The sequence below is a fragment of the Trichoderma virens genome, assembly GCF_000170995.1.
Source record: "Trichoderma virens Gv29-8 chromosome Unknown TRIVIscaffold_57, whole genome shotgun sequence".
Classification (NCBI taxonomy): Eukaryota; Fungi; Ascomycota; class Sordariomycetes; order Hypocreales; family Hypocreaceae; genus Trichoderma; species Trichoderma virens.
In genome coordinates, this window is record NW_014013692.1 from 1 (window position 1) to 20,420 (window position 20,420).

General features: G+C 46.0%; 7 protein-coding genes across 7 annotated transcripts; 5 read left to right on the forward strand and 2 right to left on the reverse strand.

The window, feature by feature from the left end:
- Positions 1-2,738: 2,738 nt before the first annotated feature.
- TRIVIDRAFT_222632 (uncharacterized protein) lies at positions 2,739-4,122 on the forward strand (the record flags this gene model as incomplete). Its single annotated transcript, XM_014100607.1, has 3 exons — positions 2,739-3,161; positions 3,227-3,382; positions 3,439-4,122. 3 exons carry the CDS (start codon positions 2,739-2,741, stop codon positions 4,120-4,122), a joined length of 1,263 nt encoding a protein of 420 aa, XP_013956082.1.
- A 1,497-nt stretch (positions 4,123-5,619) lies between these two features.
- Positions 5,620-7,708, forward strand: TRIVIDRAFT_53406 (uncharacterized protein; the record flags this gene model as incomplete). The annotated part of the gene is made up of 4 exons (XM_014100608.1): positions 5,620-5,903; positions 5,986-6,313; positions 6,380-6,804; positions 6,862-7,708. 4 exons carry the CDS (start codon positions 5,620-5,622, stop codon positions 7,706-7,708), a joined length of 1,884 nt encoding a protein of 627 aa, XP_013956083.1.
- A 2,279-nt stretch (positions 7,709-9,987) lies between these two features.
- On the forward strand, positions 9,988-11,411 carry TRIVIDRAFT_53401 (uncharacterized protein; the record flags this gene model as incomplete). Its single annotated transcript, XM_014100609.1, has 2 exons — positions 9,988-10,274; positions 10,331-11,411. The coding sequence occupies 2 exons, from the start codon at positions 9,988-9,990 to the stop codon at positions 11,409-11,411; spliced, it is 1,368 nt and encodes a 455-aa protein (XP_013956084.1).
- Positions 11,412-12,106: 695 nt separating this feature from the next.
- TRIVIDRAFT_222635 (uncharacterized protein) lies at positions 12,107-12,517 on the forward strand (the record flags this gene model as incomplete). The annotated part of the gene is made up of 1 exon (XM_014100610.1): positions 12,107-12,517. The coding sequence occupies one exon, from the start codon at positions 12,107-12,109 to the stop codon at positions 12,515-12,517; it is 411 nt and encodes a 136-aa protein (XP_013956085.1).
- Positions 12,518-14,493: 1,976 nt separating this feature from the next.
- On the forward strand, positions 14,494-16,496 carry TRIVIDRAFT_201619 (uncharacterized protein; the record flags this gene model as incomplete). Its single annotated transcript, XM_014100611.1, has 3 exons — positions 14,494-15,390; positions 15,457-16,420; positions 16,483-16,496. The coding sequence occupies 3 exons, from the start codon at positions 14,494-14,496 to the stop codon at positions 16,494-16,496; spliced, it is 1,875 nt and encodes a 624-aa protein (XP_013956086.1).
- Positions 16,497-18,012: 1,516 nt separating this feature from the next.
- Positions 18,013-18,582, reverse strand: TRIVIDRAFT_151575 (uncharacterized protein; the record flags this gene model as incomplete). Its single annotated transcript, XM_014100612.1, has 1 exon — positions 18,013-18,582. A coding segment is annotated over one exon (570 nt), but the record flags the coding sequence as incomplete, so codon positions are not given.
- A 368-nt stretch (positions 18,583-18,950) lies between these two features.
- TRIVIDRAFT_213077 (uncharacterized protein) lies at positions 18,951-20,155 on the reverse strand (the record flags this gene model as incomplete). Its single annotated transcript, XM_014100613.1, has 1 exon — positions 18,951-20,155. The coding sequence occupies one exon, from the start codon at positions 20,055-20,057 to the stop codon at positions 18,951-18,953; it is 1,107 nt and encodes a 368-aa protein (XP_013956088.1).
- Positions 20,156-20,420: the final 265 nt, after the last annotated feature.

Genomic DNA, 20,420 nt, shown 5'->3' on the forward strand with positions numbered 1-20,420 from the left:
AAATTTTTATTATAAATAATTTTATATAATATAATTTTTATTTATATAATTTTTTTAATTTTTTTTAATTTTTAAAATAAAATAATTTTAATTATTATTATTTTAATAAATTTTTTAATTTTATTTAATTTAATTATTATATTATAAAATATATTAATTAATATTTTTTTAAATAATTAAATAATAAATTTTTTATTATTTAAAATATTAAAGTTTTTAAAACTTTTTAAATTATATTTTAAAAAAAAATTTTTTTAAAAATAATTATTAATATAATATAAATTTATTTAATTATTATTAAATAATATTTTATAATAAAAATTATTAAATATTTATTTATAATTATAATAATTAAAATAAAAATAATTTATTTAATTTTATATATTATATTAATTTTTATTAATTATTTTATAATTTTATTTTATATAAAAAATTTATATTTTTAATTAATTATAATAATTTTTTTAATATTATTAAAAAAAAAAAATTAAATTTTTTTAATAATTTTTATATAAATTAAAAAAAATTTATTTTATTTTTATTTAATTAAAATATTAATATATTATTTAATATAAATTTATTATTAAAATATTATTTTTTTTTAAAAATAAAAATAAAAATAATTTTTTTTTTTTTTAAAATAAAAAAAATAATTTTTTTTTATTATTTATTAAAAATTATTTTTTTAATAATAATAAAAGATTTTTTTAATTAAATTTTTTAAAAGTTAATAAAATTTATTATTATTTTAAAATTTTTAATAAAAGTAATAAAAGTAAATATAAAAAACATTTTATTTAATAGTTAATTAAATAAAGTAAGGTTTTTTAATAAAAGGGTATCTAAAAGGTAGGGTACCTGTAGGTGTAGGAGGGAAGCTTAAGCCTATGTATGATGACATTATATTCTATTATCATTTTATCCTTCAGCACTACTATACATTTCGGAAGCAAAGTATCGAAGTGCTTGCAATGGAGGCCCTCCGCCGTATAGCTCGCATGCCGTCCTGACTCGTCACATTCTCGTCTGGTTCGTCCCACAAATGGACTTCTAGGATCAACCAGCGCTAGCCACAGCAAGATCATGATTGATGACATTGGCGAAGTCCTCTCTCTGACGGACTTCAAGCACTCGGTGCCGCCATATGGGGGATAGAGAGGGTGGGGGTCGTTGCGCAGCAATAGATAAACAGTAGAGAAAGAAGTACCAAGTATACCCATGATCTGATCCTTTGGCACTGTCTAATACGGAATCAAATCTGAATCACAAAACCACCGATGGTCGTGACAGGGCAAAAACGACGAGGAGCCCAAGGAAGCACAACCACATGTTTCTGGGTTTTTGGCATGTTCGCATCCTCATTTTATGGAATCGTTGTATTTGTTTTTCTGGTGAGCCTGGCTTCCGTTCTCACTGTAGCCGCAGAGAGTCTTGACACACATATCGTAACTCATACATCACCTAATGATGAGTTATCGATTACGAGATTGTCGCAGGAGATGAGGGCTATGTATGACACACCTGGATCCATAAGGCTTTCACCAGCCTTGTCTGGTTTCCATAATTGCGGCAACAACTATATTTACACTGCATGCCAAGCACTCATTTATCACTCTGCATCTAGAAATTCCGAAATACGGGTATGCTTATGCAGCCTCTATCGGTGGAGCTTGGCTATTAGCTGAGCACAATCGCTTTGTACGGTACATTCCTAGCGAGGAAACTGGGATAAGCTTGTACTGGCTTATTATTTACTCAGCGATAATACTTGTATACAATGGGCCGAATAATGTCAGGAAATCCAAGTGATGAAAGACAAGAAAGACAGGGAAAATGCCTAGTTCTTTCAAGGGTTGGTGATAAAGGCGAAAGTTCTTGGCGTCTTACACGATAGAAGATAGTGGGAAAAGAGATATATATATACACCCGACCAACTGATGGCTTGCGAAACAAGGAGCTGCAAAGAGTTGGGCCAATACACATCTGCACGCCCTAACCACGTGGTCACCAGCATCTGTTACTATTGTTCATGATTGTAGTTACCATGTTGCTACCATATTAATTCAGCGTTCAGCAGTTGGTGGCGCGGGTTGGTACCACTGGTGATAGTTGTAAGGCACGAGGTTGGAACAGAACGATGGGGATTCAGGGACAGTCTAGCACGGAAGTGGAACTTTTCACACTAGAGTGGATTGAAGTACTCCGTACATGGCGACATGTATGTATTAATAGTTAACACCAATCTCCTCCCTAGTTTGGTGGGTACAGAGTTTACGTCAGCACCCCATCTCCTGATAATTGTTAGGATCTCAAACCGATCGGCCAGTCGACATGACCGGAGAGAAGTAAGGGGAAATAAAAGGAGATCTCACCTCCCAACAGAGCTCCTTGGTTCACTATTAGAAGGGACATCACTAACTCCCCATTATGCCAAGAGGACCAGGGCAGTCTCGGCGTTGCAGGGCCTGCCGGAACCAAAAAAAGAAAGTACGTTGTCATCGAGCATATCCTATCCCCTCATTGCACCTCGGGCACTCTTCCCCGGATGGGGAATATCCTAAGCTATCAACTGACAAGGAACACAGTGCGACCTTCAATTTCCAAGGTGCGGTCTTTGCCGCCACCGGTGCGTCGAATGCATCTATGACCAAGGGCCATCCTTCGTACACAGCTGGGCACCTAAGGACCGTGGACGCAACACTGCAAAAACCGCAGGTTGTAAGTGAATCCAATTCCAAATGACCGCGGAACGCTTGCTTATCCCAATGATCCAAGCGCTCCGCAAAGCTACAAAGTCGGACGAGCCGCTCGACATCTTGTTATCCGACACACTAGTACAGGCTGCATTCGAGGCTAAGTGCCTCGGTTTATTCTGGGAGTCTTTTCTTCCATTCGGATGCCCCATTCCAGAAACTACCACTTCAAGCAGCTGGACGCTCCTCGCGCAAGATTTGTATCTCCACGAGCCCATATTGCGGAAGGCTCTCGTCGCTCTCGCATTGGCCAACATTGGAAAGAGAGATAACAAGCAAGGGATGCGAGATACAGGGCTCAGAATTTACGGGAAAGCTTTGTGTGGAATGAGAGTGGCGCTACTGAATCCGTCACAGGTCAATTACGATGGAATCTTGGTTGCCACTAAGATAATGAGCCTCTTCGAAGTTGCCCTTCCTCTTCTCCCTCCCTCTTTTCGAATTGCGGATTTGGAGCTAACAAAGTCAACCAGATGTTCCATGGAGACGATAGGCAAGACAAAGTCGCCCAAGCGCGTGCTTGGCTTGATCACGTGAAGGGGGAGATTGCACTCTTCCTCGGGAGAGGCCCGAAGGGGTGCGCCAGCGGCGTCAGCCATCGCATGTTTCGTGACGGGCGTGCAATCATGGTTAGGGCCCCGGACTTCCATTACATGAACCAACTAACGGTTGCGATACCACGAAGGTGCTTCCGAGCATTTATAGACGCAAAAAGTCCATCCTCAGCAGCCCAGCCTGGAAGCATATACCCTGGAGCCTGGTACCGAAATCTGCCACGGACAGCCTGGTGGACATTTTGGTGGACATTCCCATCGTCTTGGAGAAGTGGGACGATCTGCAAGGCGAGACTAATCTAGGGAAAAAGCAAAGGCTACAAGAAGCGTTGCTTCAAACCTGCTGGAAATACGACAGAGACCTGCTTGCTTGGTTCACATCGTTTGGCCCCGTCAAAGTGGCGGAAGACTTTGACTACAACGCTCAGATTTCCACGAAAGACATTGCCAGGGCCCACACGTTGAACCTATACTGGACTACCTGCCTTATACTATACAATGTGATGTGCAGGGCAGCAGTCTCGCAGACGGAGCTGCCGGCCCGAATAGACCCTTTGATCTGCTGCCGCCACATTGCGCGGTCATTGCCAATCTTCCTCAAGAAAAGTAGCGGCTGGTGGGGTCTTAGTGTTGCCCTCTTCCCTATGGGCATGGCACTTAGATTCCTCGCTACGAAGAAAGACAGCGAAGAATATTCTCGAATACGAGGTTTCATCGACCACGAAACACAGGGCTTCCATCTTAGTCAATTCCTGAGTAGCAGTCGGCGCAATACGTCCGCTCTACTCTTACATAATGTTCAGGGAATATTTTAGATGAATCAATTGGCTGGGCTGTGACGACGGTTGAAGTGAAATGGTGGAAGGAGTAATTGTGTATATAAGACGCGCTGAGCTGGAACCGAGGGAAGTTCTTTATTAATGAAAGTATCTGTTTTTAGCTAGGCTACTTATTGTTTTGTCTTTAAATTAGCTCTTTTCGTGAATTCCTGCTTATTTCATTATTCCAGACGAAGACACCCGTCTTCTGCTCATCAAAATTTTCTCACGGTTGGCCATCCCGTTGTGGAGAAGATCTTAAGCACCCGTCCAGGCGGTCTCATCCATTATCGTAAACAGGTAGAATCTCTAATCTAGAGCAATAAGTTCGTTGACGTAATGACGGAAAGTGACTGGATATTCCAATCCCAATATGCCCTGGGATCAGGTCGAGCTATGTCAACAGTACGAGTAGCCGTTGTGGCGACGATTACTGGGAGCAAGCCGGAAATACTCTGGTAAGTGCATTTTTGGCCAAGCCTAGAGTTAGGCAATAGATAGGCGGCAGAGAGCTGCAATGTTATATAGTGAATCTTAACTTTATGCCAGAGGCCTCGCTCACGTTTTGCCCAGCGATAGACCTTATCTCTGCTCCCACATCCCACCAGACTCCCAAAATCTTTCCCATATTTTCCCCAAGCCACCACGGTAAAGAGGCTATGTAAACACGCCTGATGTTCACTAATACATACTATGACTAGAGATATATTAGCCCGGAACCCGATGCACTCGTCGCCCGTTTCTTCCTTTCTTAGATAAATCTCCGCAAAGTGCGATAGCCGGAATCTTGTTGAAAATAGCTTCTGTGGCCACGTCAGCGCACTAATATTCAAGCTGCATGGCCATCGATGCCAGGCTTCTATTAACAGCCCCAGTACGTAATAATGCAAGCTCCACTAATAATCAGAGAAAGAAAGAAACAGGCAACAAATAGATATCCAGTCTTGAAGTAGGGTTGCAAGTGGAGCGTGTCTAATTTGGGGTATTAATAACTAACCCAGGCATATTACTACCCTTGCACGTGTCTGGTCGCGCACTTACACGCGGGCTTATTTACAGTACTCAGGATCCACTAAAGTTGGGCAGTATGGAGTAGGCACAGCTGGATTCACGGGTATTCAACTCTACGAAAGAAGTTAAGCATGTTGGAGGCGTGTGGGATCTAAATCAACCTTTGTAAAGCTTCTTTCAAGTAATAAGTATCCATGCAGGGGGGCGGTAGCGATATTACCTAGAATAGTAAGTTAGACGGATACCTTCCCCCTTGCTCTGGCCTATGCGTACTTCGTAACTAGCTACCGCTTACAGTGATGTTCCTCCTGAATCCCACCTTCTAGCATACATAGGTATATAGTTAGGCCACTCTTGACAATGCTACCACGAGATGGATTTGAATGTAAGAGCAACAGGCACGACGAATTGTAGTTGCTCTTACTCTTCGAGCTTCACTCGTGTTTCTTCCCTTTCTGACATTGCTTCTGGCACGGAGACATCATGCGTTTTTCAGCCCAGACTCTTGTCTCAATAGTTGCGGGTTACTCCCTAGTGGTTCCTGCAACCCCTACCAACACCGTGTCAACTATTTTTGAGAGGAAGTCGGCTGACAGTGGCGATATTGCGTCAGATTTCTTGTCTAGCTTGATAGCCAATGCTTCACAGGCAAATGCAAGTTCTGCAGGTGAGAAAAGGCGGCATCCAAGCTCATTGCAAGCGAACGTTGGTTACGCCAAGTACCAAGGCTACTATGACTCTGCAAGCGACCTAAACATCTGGAAAGGGTATGACTACTTTAACTTTGGCTTTTTTTGTCTCATTTCCAAGTCGGATGGCTGAACTATACGGATGCGTCTCTTGCTACAGCATCAGATACGCAGAAGCACCTATAGGGAATCTCCGCTGGCAACCACCACGCTTTCCTACCACTCAGTCATCAGCACAACCAATCCCCGCTACTAACTTTGGCCCCATCTGTCCCCAAGCATATCCAGCCATTCCTGGGGTCCCTAGCATTCTGGGTAATGAAGACTGTCTGTTCTTGAACGTCTACGCGCCATCCAATTCCTCCATGCTACCGGTCTTAGTGTACATCCACGGTGGTGGATATGGCTTCGGTGACGGTACTCTCGATATGAGTGGTATTGTAAACAGTAACGACAACAACTTCATCGCTGTCACCATACAGTATCGAGTAAAGGAGCATTCACATTCCACACACCTTCCACTTGTCGTCCGCATGCTGACAGAAAGAACCTAGCTAGGCGCATTCGGCTTCCTGTCATCGCAAGAATTGAAGAGCAAAGGCGTTGTAAATGCCGGCCTTCTCGACCAAGCGTTTGCACTGCTGTGGATTAAACTCTTTATCGCCCAATTCGGCGGTGATCCTTTATCTATTACGATCTCAGGCGACTCGGCCGGCGGGAGCTCTGTTATGTACCACGACATGGCTGCTGGAGGTAGCTTAGGCACCTTGCTTTTCAACCAGGGAATTGCTGCATCTCCATACTTACCTTTCCAATACACTTACAATGCTGCCTGGCCTACGGAGCGATACTATGCATTCTCGGTCGCAGCAGGCTGCCCCAGCTCCGGGAATGTCTTTTCCTGTCTTGCCGGAAAAGATACAATCAGCCTACAGAATGCCAACATCCAAATGGCCGCAAAGCAGGCCTATGGTCTCTGGTCAGTATTTAAGAAGGAATCTTATGTTTCTCGTCTGGGCTAACCATTGCATTATAGGGCATTCTATCCTGTTAAGGACAATGTCTACATCACAGGCCTACCCAGCCAGCAACTGAAAGATAAGAAAGTGAATGGAAAGAAGCTATTGGTTGGCAATAACGCCAATGAAGGCCCGCTTTTCGTACCGCCCGTCATCTCAACCGTCGCCGATATTACCAACTGGTTGCTCGCTGAATTCCCCAACCTCTCTGCCACCCAAATCAATTCTATCTTAGCAGTAAATCCTAACGACGCAAACACTACCGCTGGCCCCTTATTTGAAACCAACGGCATAACAGGTCTGAATGCTGTCAACGTATCCCAGGATGCGAATGGCCAGCAGCAACGGGCTAATAATATCTATGCCGAAGCGACGTTTGTTTGCCCGTCATATTGGATGGCGTCGGCATATACGTCCAATGGCCGGCGGAGCTGGCACTACCAATTCTCAGTTCCGTTCGCCTCGCATACAACCGATATGAATGCTTACTTCGGTCCATCGACACCGAACCTGTCTACCGATTTTATCCTGGCCTTTAGGCGCATTTGGGGCAATTTTATTACGAAAGGCGATCCATCTATAACCAATGCTATTGCTAACGGAGCCTCTTCGTCAAACCCTAATGTAGCAAATGGCGCCTCTACCTGGCCAGCCTGGACTGATACCAGGCCCAAGCAGCTCAACCTCAATGAGACAGGTGGCGTACCATATTCATTCACTACACAATGGGGCGTGCCTGTCACGCAGTTTCAACAACCTGGCCTACGCAATGATATCTCTGTTGTCCCTGCCGATACTTGGGAAGGTGGCCGCGGTACGCGGTGCAATTTCTACCAGACGCTCGCAAGCAGCATCCCGGCATAGAAGATCCAGGTAGTCTGGCCAACTTTTTTACCAAATTTATGAGCTTAAGGACACAAATTCATACTTTCAATAATTCCGCTTACAGCCATGGAAGTTAGTGGTAACTACCGCCTGCCATAGCTACTCAATTTAGCTTTTATAGGTGGTTATGAATAGGTACCTAGTGATGTAATTACATGGTTAAAATACTATTATTTACTATAATAATGGTAAAGCGCCTTCGCGATTTACTTCTCCTATGCATTGAAACTATTACGTATGAAAGGCTATTCTGGTCGCGCAGGACCACTGACCGGCGGTTCTACTGTAATTAGATGTGGCTATATTATACAAGTACTAAAGTATAAACCCACGCGCTGCACCACAACCGCCATCCTCCCCCAAAAGATATTAAGAGTTAGACTGAATATACAGATGGGCTGCCGGCCTTGACCTAAACGTATATTATCTTGAAGAAAAGTAAAAGGCGCGAGCTGGCAGTAGCTGCGGCTGGTACTAAAAGAGTGGTTGGGAGATGGTTAGCGTTCCTTGTTGACCAGTGCGGTGACCAGGTTACAATCTCTAAAGACGTGGTCAGGGCTGAAGCTAGCAATTATGGCGAGTAGAGTGATGGGACTCCGTTTGATCTGGCGTAGAGACAAGAGTTGCTTCAATCTTACGATACGGTCTCGTCGAAGTTTGGCAGGACCAATCACTACAGGGATGGCCGAGTTCTTTTGCCATGCAGCGGAAGTACTAGCGGGCTAAGGGAATTCCGGAAGCTATATTCTGAGGCGCATTGCACTTGCAGAAACCTAGCTGAAAAGGGAAGAAACGGGCGAAACGTACAGCTAGTCCTGATTGGTATGCTCTCCTATTAATTACCACCCAGCCTAAATATTAGCGTACTGATATGACCTCTAGTTTTCAATCAATATCCAATTCAGTCAAACGGCCTTCCAAAACGTGTGGAAGCTGCTGAAACCAGTGAGAGTTTCTCCTTCGATTCCGATTCCAAATAACATAGGGGCCCATATACACTTGGGCAAGCGGACCCTGCTGCGACCACTGCAAAGGGAAATGTAAGTGTGATAAAGATATTGTTTTGCTCAATTGCAGAGATATTACAATCTAGGACTGGAATTAACCCAACCCATTATACATCGCCTCACAGGACGGGCGCCTTGAAACTGTTGAGCTCTTTATTGATAATGGATCTAGTATCACGGCTAAAAATAACCATATATATACCTCTCAGGACTTGGCCTCAGACAGTAGCGATCTCGAGGTTATTAAGCGTTTTAAAACCGGTCGCATATTTTGTATTCGCTTCCAACGCCACGTCACATCTGTCCGATGCCGTTTATTGTTATAGCTATTTTCTCTACTCATTTATTTAGATCCGAGAGGAACACGAGTGGTAAGCCAAGATAGTATCTTATGTGTACAAGCTCACGGAACATTGATGCCCTAGCATCTTCATCCTTCTCGTATCTGGATACTTTATTTCAGGTGCTATCCTTTAGTAGTCAAATATATTCACGCCGTTTTATCTTTCCTTCCCTTCCGATTCTATATAACGCTGAGATGGTTCTTATGAACAAACCAACGGGAGCTTATTGACTTCGCACTCGATATCTCTCCACGAGTTGGATGCTCTTCGGATGCTAAATAAAGTAGAGGAACCAATCGATTCAATAGAAAAAGGAATAGCTTATCATCTAGCTATTACTAACCCTTAAATACACTCCATAATCCATCCCACACCTGGGACCTAGACGGGTACTGTGGGATGCCTGATTAGTGCCTAAAGGGTGGAGTTGAAAACCCAAGGCTTAGGTATAACTATCAAGAGCAAGGGAGTCTCAAACCGCCTGCCGGAGCGGAGCAATTTAGTCTTCGGGATATTGTATCATGCCGTTAGAATCATCATCAGCTGCCCTGACCTATCTCAGTTAGCCGTATGATGATGTAAATGCACACCAGATACTAAAAATACGATAAGTACGTTGACTGCAATTCGTAGTCGGACGAGCTCCAAAAACGGGATCGCCGCCCATCTATTTTACTCATATGCAGACAAAGTACCCTTTTTGTATAAATACGGTCGTCTGGGACTATTGTCTATCTAAAACACTTTTGATCATTCAGAACTTCTAGAAGATACATGAGCCACATTGCGACCATCAGCGCCATTACTCCCGTTTCGAACAGCCTAAGAACTCATTTAAATTTCAAGAGTGCTATTTAAAGTCTTTTCAATATCAAAGTCGGCTTCGACCTTATACATTATGAGCCCCATGGGTTTCAAAGTTATTGTTGTTGGTGGCGGCCCCGTCGGGCTTGTCGCAGCCCATGCTTTGTCCCGCGCTGGTATCGATTTCGTTTTGCTTGAAAGCCGACCAAGCATCGTAATTGATGCCGGTTCTAATTTGGTCATAAATCCTATGGGCTTGCGTGTCCTGGGTCAACTTGGACTTCTCCCTGCCTTCGACGCCGTTAGTTCACCGCTAGCTCAAATTGAACGCCTGGACCACAATGGGAAGGATCTGGGCACCAGCCAGGCTTTCGTGCATATCAGTGAAAAGTATGACATTTATTCTCCACGCAGCCTTGTAGTGCATACGTTAACGAGCTTAACAGCCATGGCCGCTCCCTCAGAGCCGTCAGCCGCCACGATCTTACCGCTGTCCTCTACGACTCACTCCCAGATGAGAGCAAGGCCAAAATGTTCGCTAACAAGCGCGTTTCCAACATCTCCATCACAGATAATGATGTAACCGTCATTTGCCGCGATGGGACTTCTTATAACGGATCCATCGTTGTCGGTGCAGACGGTGCCCACAGCGTTGTGCGTGACCAGATGCGCATGCTCACTCTCCAAGCAAGCCAGATTTCGGGCCCCGAGGATTCCCAAGTCAACGAAGAACAGCCATTCCTAACAACCTACCGTGCTCTCTGGATCCGCTTCCCCACACAGGGAGACCTGCGCCCTGGAGATGCCAATGAGACGCACGGGCGCGACGTCGCTGTCCAGCTGTTCGCTGGCGAGGACACCACCGTCATTGGCATCTATGAGCACATGGACATGCCAACCCGTGAGCGCATCCGCTACAGCACCGCCGACGAAGAGGCCTTTGTCGGTCGATGGGGTCATCTGCCCATCTCTCACGGATTGACGATCCGCGACGCTTACAATGCGCGCGTCGGCGAGGGCAGGGGCGCTGGAATGATCAACCTCGAGGAGGGCGTCGTCCAACATTGGTCACATGCTGGACGTATCGTGCTTGTTGGTGATGCGGCGCATAAGTTCACCCCCAGCACTGGTGCTGGATGCAACAATGGCATCGTTGACGTAGTTACGCTCTCCAATGAGTTGGCAGATATGTTCCGATCCATCGGCGGTGTTCACAATATTCCTACCACGGCGCAGCTCTCAGCTGCTTTCAAGGCCTACCAGGCCACCCGCTTTGATGCCGTTATTGCTGGGTGTGTCGGTTCCGGCCAGGTTACCGCAATGGCCACTTGGCAGGGACAGCTTGTTAAGTTTGTAGACCGTTATGTTATATCGAATCGCACCGTCGAGAAGTTTATATATTCTCGGGCTGCTACTGGCATGGCGAAATCTCCTGTGTTTGATTATATTGATGGCGAGGAGGAGTTGAATGGGAAAGTCGCCTGGACTCAGCCTATGAAGTCGAGTAACTTTGCAGTTATTAACTGATGCAATTGCAAGTCCAAATTGCTATGTTGGTACAGGTTCTTAGCATAATCTTTTGCAATAATAAGACTGTCAAATGTCGTTCTCTCTCTCTGGGTTACCTTATCTCTTAGAAGAGATACCACTCTCGTCAATCAAGTAACTAGTTCAAGTGATGGGTGAGAATAATACTTAGATTGATCGCTGAAGTATGAAGTTAAAGACTGTCTAGTCAAGGGAACTATCTGAATCATATACTCCTTCATCCTTCAACAAGTGCTGTCATCTTTATGAGTTGTACTGCACAGCTCATTAATGCGCTGTGCAGCTCTCCATGTGTGTCGCACAGCTCTCCTTGGTCTTGGCACAGTTCTCTTCTTGCTGAGTTATCCTGGTGCCTGATGTAATCCAAATGGGGTGCGCATGACCCTGGCCCAAACAATCGACCTTGCTTGTTGGTCGTCACACCCCACTTCTCACGCCTTATACGCCTTCATCCTACTGCGTTGCCTTTTCCTGGACATACATATTAGGAGAGGACATACCATACCCCGCATCCGAAAAGCGTGATTCTTCCTCGAAATCTTCACGAGTCCGCGCAGTCATTACTTGCATCAACTCGCTGGCGATATGGCGGAAAAACTGCCAGCAAGTACTCCTTGAACTCTCTCATTTGTCAGTATGCTAACTATTCAATTATCCAAATCCAGGACCCGATTATGCCCCAAGCCGTCGCAGACCGACAGCTTGTGGGCGACAACACGTCTCTGCGCAACATACAAAGATCGATGAAGAAGGATCCAGACGGACATGGCATAAGTTCATTGGGCTACGATGGTGTGTTTCGCACTTTTGACAACGAACGGAATATTCTTGATGCAGTTGGACTCAACCCAACCCAGATCAGAGAATATTACGATGGTCTACCGATGCCCGAGAGATTGCTCACCGCCGACGGCCGCAACATATCCCGTTGGGATATGTTCCACCCCGATGTGGAGAATATTCCCAGGAAGTTTACAGAAGAGGATAAGGCTAAAATTCGGGCATATAACGAGGAGTTGGAAAGGCGCGGAGTTACATGCTGTGTTCCGGGCGAGTCAGCAGACAACGGTGAACCTGAGTACTAGATAGTTCCTTTGCTTTTATCGTTGCGGAATGCTCATTGTTCTATCCCTCGTCGCGCTATTTCCTATGCGTTTATCTTGTGATTCTGCGCGTCATGCATGATTCTTTTGGTTTTCGAAGCCATTTGCAACAACATCATGCTTATCCAAGGGAGTGGGATGACACTCTTGGGCTACTATGCGCCATTTGTGATCTCAGCATCTGTTATTATGCCTGTCGCAGATGGGCTGATCACAACCTGGTCAGTTTATTCTACAGTATCGATACTTGTAGTATTATCAGGACTTACCGGCTTTGGTACCGGGATAGGTTTCCTATGCTCTCAGGTCGCAGTCCAAATGGTTCTTGAGCAGAGCGATATACCACTAGGAATGGCTGTTATTTTATTCGAACAAGGATTTGGGCCCGCAATCTTTGTCTCGGTAGCGCAAAACATCTTTACTAGTCGGTTGTCGACGGATCTTGATCGTCTCGATCCCCATATTAATGCTTCTGGTATCAAGGATATGGGTCTTACGGACATTAAGGCGATATTTGGTCAAAGGGATCTGATCGAAGCGATGAGCGCTATCACTAAGTCACTAACTCAATCATGGTATCTCGCTGTTGGTTTGTCTTGAATGTCTATGGTCGGTTCGCTACTCACTGAATGGCGACCGTTAAGGAAAAGCAGGCGTAGCTCTTCGACAGGTACATAGCCTCTCGAATAGCCAAGTCTGAATAAATCTTACATTAATTAGCCCGCAAAGTTGCACCGTAGCCAGCTGGACCTGTGTGAGCAGCTCAGCACCTGCGTCGTTGTTCTTGAGTATGAGCAAGTGCTAGTCTTACTAAATGACTGGTAGACCACTTGTACTTATTATGCACGCAACACCCGAACTGTCTAATCGTTTACGTCGCAACTTCATCTCTGCATTGCACTAGACCCTCTTTGACGGGATTTATGGAGTGATTCGGCGGACGGGTGCCGGTAGCCGTAGCGCTTACCTATTACAGTCTTCCAGGGACCCCACATCACCGCCCCTGCATGCCAAAACTTAATCTGTCGTGCGTATGGGCCAACTTAGTGCAACGTCGTCCAACGGGGATCTCCCTATCTAAATGCTTCTAACCGCGAAGTAATGCCCCATAGTGGCAATTCCACGGAGTAATACTACGTCGTATTATGTTTGTCATGTGAAAGTTCTGTTGTTGGCTGCAATCGCCTTGATACAAAAGTCCTGCTGTTGGCTCTAATTACAGGTACATTGATGCAGAAGTGCAGAAGTAGTCACAATGCGCCATATCACGACCTGCACTCCTCAGTAACTTCATTAATTCCCTCTGTCAAACTACAACTGGCAGCCCACCTGTCAGCTTATACGATCTGCCACAAACAGGGATAGCACAGCAGACCGATGCAGTTAATGTAAGGCCCATCCAGCGCCCAGCTTTTTCACTGTCGTTTCGGGATCTATTCCCCTATCGGCCTATACTGTCCTATGATTCATTTCTCTTGAATTCAGGTATCGGACCAGATAGGCATAGTTACAGACCTTATCGCCAGCTGCAGAAAAAAACGAACGGGGTGTTTCTTCTTGAGAAAGAGATTCTGACTCCGCTATTACTGTGTGGAAACTCTCCTGTCTTAAACTAATAGTTATCAGAGCTATCAAGCACTCAACTTCATTTTCAAACATCAGATGTAAAGAGTAAATGCATAAACTTATGCTACTGCCGCAGCCTTTCATAGTAGTAAAAGAAGGGCATCAACGGATTAATATAGTTTGATAAAGGAAATTTTCCATTTAATGGCTGATGGCGAACGGCGCCAGCCTCTTCTATAAAGTCAGCTAGTTGCATCCATATTAAAGTGTCTCAGTGGGATACCCCGCAATTCCTCTCTTTTATGTTAAGCACTCACCTCACGTTTCAAGATCCTTTTGTATCTACCACCTCTTAACTCTTAGCTGGCTTGAAATAATTCTCTGGATTCAAAATGCAAGTCGCTATTGGTATTGTCCTAAACGGCCTTATAGGCTTAGCTGCGGCTAGCTATAGCAGCAGCGAATTTGATTGGACGACCATCAGCCCGTCCACGGATCTTGAGTATCACGACTGCTTTGATGACTTCAAGTGCGCCCGTCTGATTGCTCCATTAGACTACAAGAACGATACCGACCCGCGCACTGTCGTTATTGCTATGATCAAGTTGCCGGCTGTGGTACCAGACGACGATCCGGCGTTTGCAGGCTCCATCTTCACTAACCCAGGCGGGCCCGGAGGAGCAGGCGTTGGCTTCATGGTTAGGGCTGGGAAGGGCCTGCGAAATGTCCTCGATAAGCCTGGCCGTCGCCACTACGAGATCTTGTCGTTTGATCCTCGTGGCGTTGGCAACAGCTGGCCTCGCGCCAACTGCTTTGTGCGCGACACGCTCGCTCGTAACGCCATCCTTTTAGAGCTGCGAGGTCACGGTCCCCTCAACAGCGGGGGCGGCAGCGCCGTGCCGTACGTACTTGCGCTTCAAAAGGCTATTGGTCGCCGGTGCCAGGACGCAGAAGAGAGCAATATCAATGGTGGTCAAATCATGGCTTATATGGGCACTCCCAACGTCGCCCGCGACATGGTCCAGATGGTGGATAAGATTGCGGAGCTTCGGGCCCGCGATGCCAGTGCTAGAAAATACCTAAGCTACAATGGCAACGATCAAGAGGACAGGCTAAAGCTAAAACGAAGAAAAGCGAGCCAAGTAGATTACGGTGTTCCTCGGCTGCAGTACATCGGCTACTCCTATGGTACAGTTCTTGGAAACTACTTTGCGTCCTTATTCCCCGGCCGTGTTGGACGAATTGTTCTCGACGGTGTTGTTGATGTAAACGATTACTCTTCAGGACCTGTACGTTACAGCGCAAAACTATAATTGCGATAAATCTTGTATTAGGAGTTGCTAACAGTACTTCAGGGCTGGATAACCAACCTTGTAGATACCGACGAAATTGCCGACCGCTTTTTTAGTGGTTGTCACGAAGCTGGTCCTAAAATCTGCGCCCTCGCCCGCGAAAATGATGAATCATCTTCCTCAGTGAAAAGCCGCTTTTACTTATGGCTGTCTGAGCTAGATAAAAAACCAATTTCTGCAATCAGTCCTACAGGTACTATTGTTGTTGTTAGCAGCCAAGACATTCGCGAGCTGCTCGGGTCGGCACTCTATAAACCGCGGCGTTCATTCATAACCTTTGCAAAGGCACTCAACAATGCCATGGCTGGAGATACTGCCGCCATCGTTCGCAGCCTCTTTCGACGTCATCTTCCTCAACCAAAGGACGTTTGCGCTATCCACAATAGCACTGGCCCAGGCTCAGAAGAATACTTGCCAGAAGGTGCAGCTAGCGTGCTTTGTGCTGATGGTGATAATGTATTGGGATACGATGCAGCCTGGTGGAAGAGATATGTTGACTACCAGGTTAACACGTCATCAATCTTCGGCGCCTACTGGTCTAATATTCGAATAGCCTGCAACTCATGGAACTTCCATCCTAACTGGGTTTTCAAGGGACCTTTCACCACACCCTCAGCAAAGTATTTGGCGTTTGGAGAGCCCGTTTCAGGCCACCCTGCTGCCCCTATCCTCTTCGTATCCAACCGCCTCGACCCTGTGACTCCTCTCATTGCTGCCCGTGCCATGGCCGCCCAGCACCCCGGAGCCGGCCTCGTTGTCACCGAGGCGCTCGGGCACGGAACGATGGGTACCGGCGATAGTGCCTGTCTACATAGTTATATCGCTGATTATTTTGACACTGGAGTTGTGCCGTCCGGTGAAGCTCTTTGCAAACCTGATTGCGATCCCTGGAATAAGGAATGCGATACGGCTGAACTTGAGACTACACCCCAGAATGGCCAAGGCTATAGCTGGGACTATACATTAAGTATTTAATTGTTTAAATAGCAAATATATCTTTCAATAATATATACCTGCTTGTATATATAGGTGCAAGGATATAAATTTAACTATGAAAATATAATATAGTAATAGCAGTTAATATAACCTAAGCAAAAAAATATATTTTTAGGTAAAATAAAAAGAGGATAACTAATGAAGATTTCGCAAGATCTAGAGTCAGGGTTTGTTAGTAAACAAACTTGAGAAAAGCCGATTTAGACACTATATTCCGCCCGTATTTATCTCTTTCCAGCTAGGCCGCAATCACTATTTTTCCTGTGGCTGTAAAACGGCTTTGTGCCAAGTTAGAGGGAGAGCGTTTTTGGCGCTTCACCGACGGCTCCATTTATAACCACGTTTCCACAGATACAGGCGACTGAAAAAGGGTAAAAGCTAAGTAAATATTCAAATGCAAGCCGTCAACCATGGCTCCTCCACTTATAGAGGCTGGAAGTCAAGGTTAGGGTAAACTAGAGTGCTTAACAATTCTACCATAACACAATGGACGTATTGATAAGAATATCACTAGCGCTAGGGCAGGCTGATTGACATATGGGTGAGTCCAATGGACAATAAATTAAGACAAGTGCATAGTCGTAGTATCTTACAGTTGGGGTAACGTCTTTTTTTATTGGGGTCTGGCTGGCAGGCTGGAGAAGAGCACCGTTAGTAGTTGGAAGTATAAAATACAACATTAGGTCGAAGAAAGCGATGTTTGCTAAATTTCATAAAGGGCATTCCTTAAAGCAACAAGTCACACTACAAAACAGCCGAGGTCTACAACTGATATATATTCTCAACTGAACAATTAGTAATATACTAGTTTCTTTCATCGATAAACCTTATGGTTGTAAGTTGTATGAGACCCAGTGAGAGATTGCTGTGTGAATTTTGGTGAGTTTGTATGTTAGTAAAGAAGCTATATTCTTAAGAATTTGAAGTTAATATGAGGTGTGAACTTAGTATATAAAAGTCTTCGTCATGCTGAGAACTCCAAGGATGGACGGCATGTCCTATTTGACCAATTCTTGCATAACCAGAGTGTCAATCCTTAGTTGAGTCAGTGTTGATGTTTACAGTGGGTTGAGAAATATTTAGCTGAAAGAATTGTCGAACATTTGTCATACGTGCATCTGAAAGCCTTCTTGGCGTGCCGGCTTCGGACATGCTCCTTCAGCCCGTTTATGCCTTGCCTCAAACCGCAAAGTGGACATGCCATCTGAGCACTCATTCTATGGATAGCTCGAGATCTAACCATCCTGAGGTTGAGGGGCTGCCTTGATACTTGGGAGATTGTTGGTTGGTTGGAAGGAGCTGGTTTGGGGAATAGCGTCAGCTGAGAGGTGACTGTCGGATTTGATGTAGAAGCCTTGGGGATGAGTGCTGTATCAGTGGTAGTCGCTGGGTGTTGGGAATGAACTGGCTTGATAGAGGCCGGCTTGGTAGTGGTAGTGGGCAGCTTCGGCGTAGCGGTAGGTGCTAACTTGAGGGTAGGCGTCGACCTTAGAATGGGTGCTGGTGTGTAGCCGCTCCACCCCGGCCGACGGCGACGGCTTTCTTTCAACTCACATAGCCGCGCTAACGATCTAACAAGACTAACACGGAGCTGGTGAAGTTTCTCACTGTCAGAGACATCCATAGCGGCTGAAAATAGCTTTGCAGTTTCGGCACGTTAAGGAGCTGGTATCGAATAATCGGTGGCGCAAGGTACTCAAGTGGTCGGACGCCATTTAACTGCTGAGTTATTTCTTCTCCGTGCACAGTGTGGAACTCTTGGAATACCCTAGATAGATATTCTCGGAAGAGTTTTTGCCCTAAATTTCTGACTTGACGTCTGAGTCTGCTATACCGCTTGTGGAATCGTATACCTTTCTTACTGTCTTGTGCCGTGTGTAGAGTCAGCCCTTCTTGCTTGAGTCTTGCTAAAATTTGAAGCTGTCTTTCGTTAAGCTTCATGACCCGCGGATCCTTAGCTATTTCTGCCAACTGCTGCTTAGTGAGATGCCTCGGGGTATCGCTGTGGTGAAGGACACGGCCGAGAAGATAAATTATATCTGACCGCGGTTTTGTCCCGAAAACGATGTACTGTAGGTCGGCTTCTTTAAAGTCGGTCCTATAGTATCGCATATAGATGGAGCTTTTGTGGCCCGTAATGTCGTTGCTCTCTTCTTAGGGAAGTGATTCTTCCGAAGCGAATTAGTGAACGGTACTAAGCTAAAATCCAACAAATACCTACGATGAAGCTTTTTTCCAGTGCTGCGACGCAAATCGTAAAACTCCAGCTGCTTCTGAAACCCCAAAGATCGCCCAAGCCGGACAACTGGCGATTCAAGGTTCTGGATGATAAGTGACTCGTGCGATGTGGTGATGGAGGAAAGATTAGAAGTGACAACTCAGTGCCCCCCTTTGCGCATATCCTAATAACCCGGGATATCATTGAGTTCTACTATATATGATCAATCGGTGGATCGCAATAAATAAAAAAAATCAAACATCTGCGTCTAAATTGACAATCATCACATAACTACTCGCTGTTCTCCGTACGCCGGTGGCAACTCCAACTCCCCGCTCGAGCCGTTCAGCGTCCTCTCAAACGCCATCTCCCTCACCGCCTGGAGCGCCGTTCGCGTATCTTTCAGCTGTCTCTCCTTGTCTCTCAGCTCACCCTCCATGCCCTCATGTCTATGCTGTGCTCCCTGAATCTCCTGCTTGAGCGCCTGGGCGCAGCGTTCCACCTCGAGATTCGACCGCTTGATCTTCTCGTGGAAGTCCATGTCCGAGAAGATGTTGTCAAACAGCACATCGCCCACCAGATTACCGTGGGAGATTTTCACGGGGGGTAGGTCCTTGATTGCGCCGTCCATCCGCTGCGCGTTCATCATGTCCATGCGTGCCTGAGAGATGTGCACCTCGGCCTGTGAGAGGGCATTTCGCTCCATCACGTCGGCCATGGTGCCCCCGCCAAACATGTCAAGGCGAGACGCGGATAGCGCGTCCTGCATGGCGTGCAGGGCATTAACCATGCGCTGTCTCGCCTGTTCCAGCATCCCGATGGCGTGGATCTGGCTCTCCGCACGCATGCGAGCCTCGTGGTAATTCACCTGCGCGGACGTGAAGGCCTGCTCCCGCTCATCCTCCTCAGGGAACTGGGGTGTGGGCCCTGAGAAGATGTCGTTGTAGAGGCTGTTAAGCTCCCGCTGTGCGGTCTTGTGCCGCTCGACGACCGCCTCAAGCTCGGCTGACGCTTGCCGCGCCTGGGCCAGCGCGGACTCGAGGTTCTTCTTCACCTCCGTCTCGCGGTGTTCTTCTTGCAACACGTCGAAGTATTCGCGCTCTTCCTTGGCGGCGCGAGCCTCGAACTTATCCTTCTTGCCACCGATCTTGTACATGAAGCGCCGGACGATGCTGTCACGGTACTGCTCATGCTCCCTCAGCTCGACTAAGTGCTTGCTTTTCAGACTCGCTAGTTTGGCTGCGTTCTTTTTTGCCTGGTTTTCCAAGTCGGCGATGTACATTTTCTGGTTCTCAAAGCCGGGTATGGCATAGTCTGTCATAGACAGGACGCCAAGTAGCTCATGGTTGCGAGTTGCAGCGGAGCGAATCTTGTCTTCAATCGAAGTCATGGTGGCTTTAATGTCTGTGTTACGTTTATTTGAAGCTGTTTGTTGTTTATCAAACCACAAATGGTTTTCCACGGCTAGAAATACAGTACCTGCAGTCTAAAAGTGTTTTAAGCTTGTTTAAACCTCACGCTGATTCTTATCTTCTCCTCGAATCTGCCTCGGACAACCAGTCAAGTCCTTGGTTACCTCCTTGCCCCGCAATGGTAACTTGCAGCGCCACGCTCTAAGGCGGCCTTAGAGGCGTATTAACGCGCTATTGATCGTTAAAGGCGTTGGGTCCGTTTGTCTTGGCGCTGCGCCCCTCTTCGCCAAGAAGCTCCCGAGCTCGCGATCGGATCTCTCTCTGATTCGAGAACAACATAA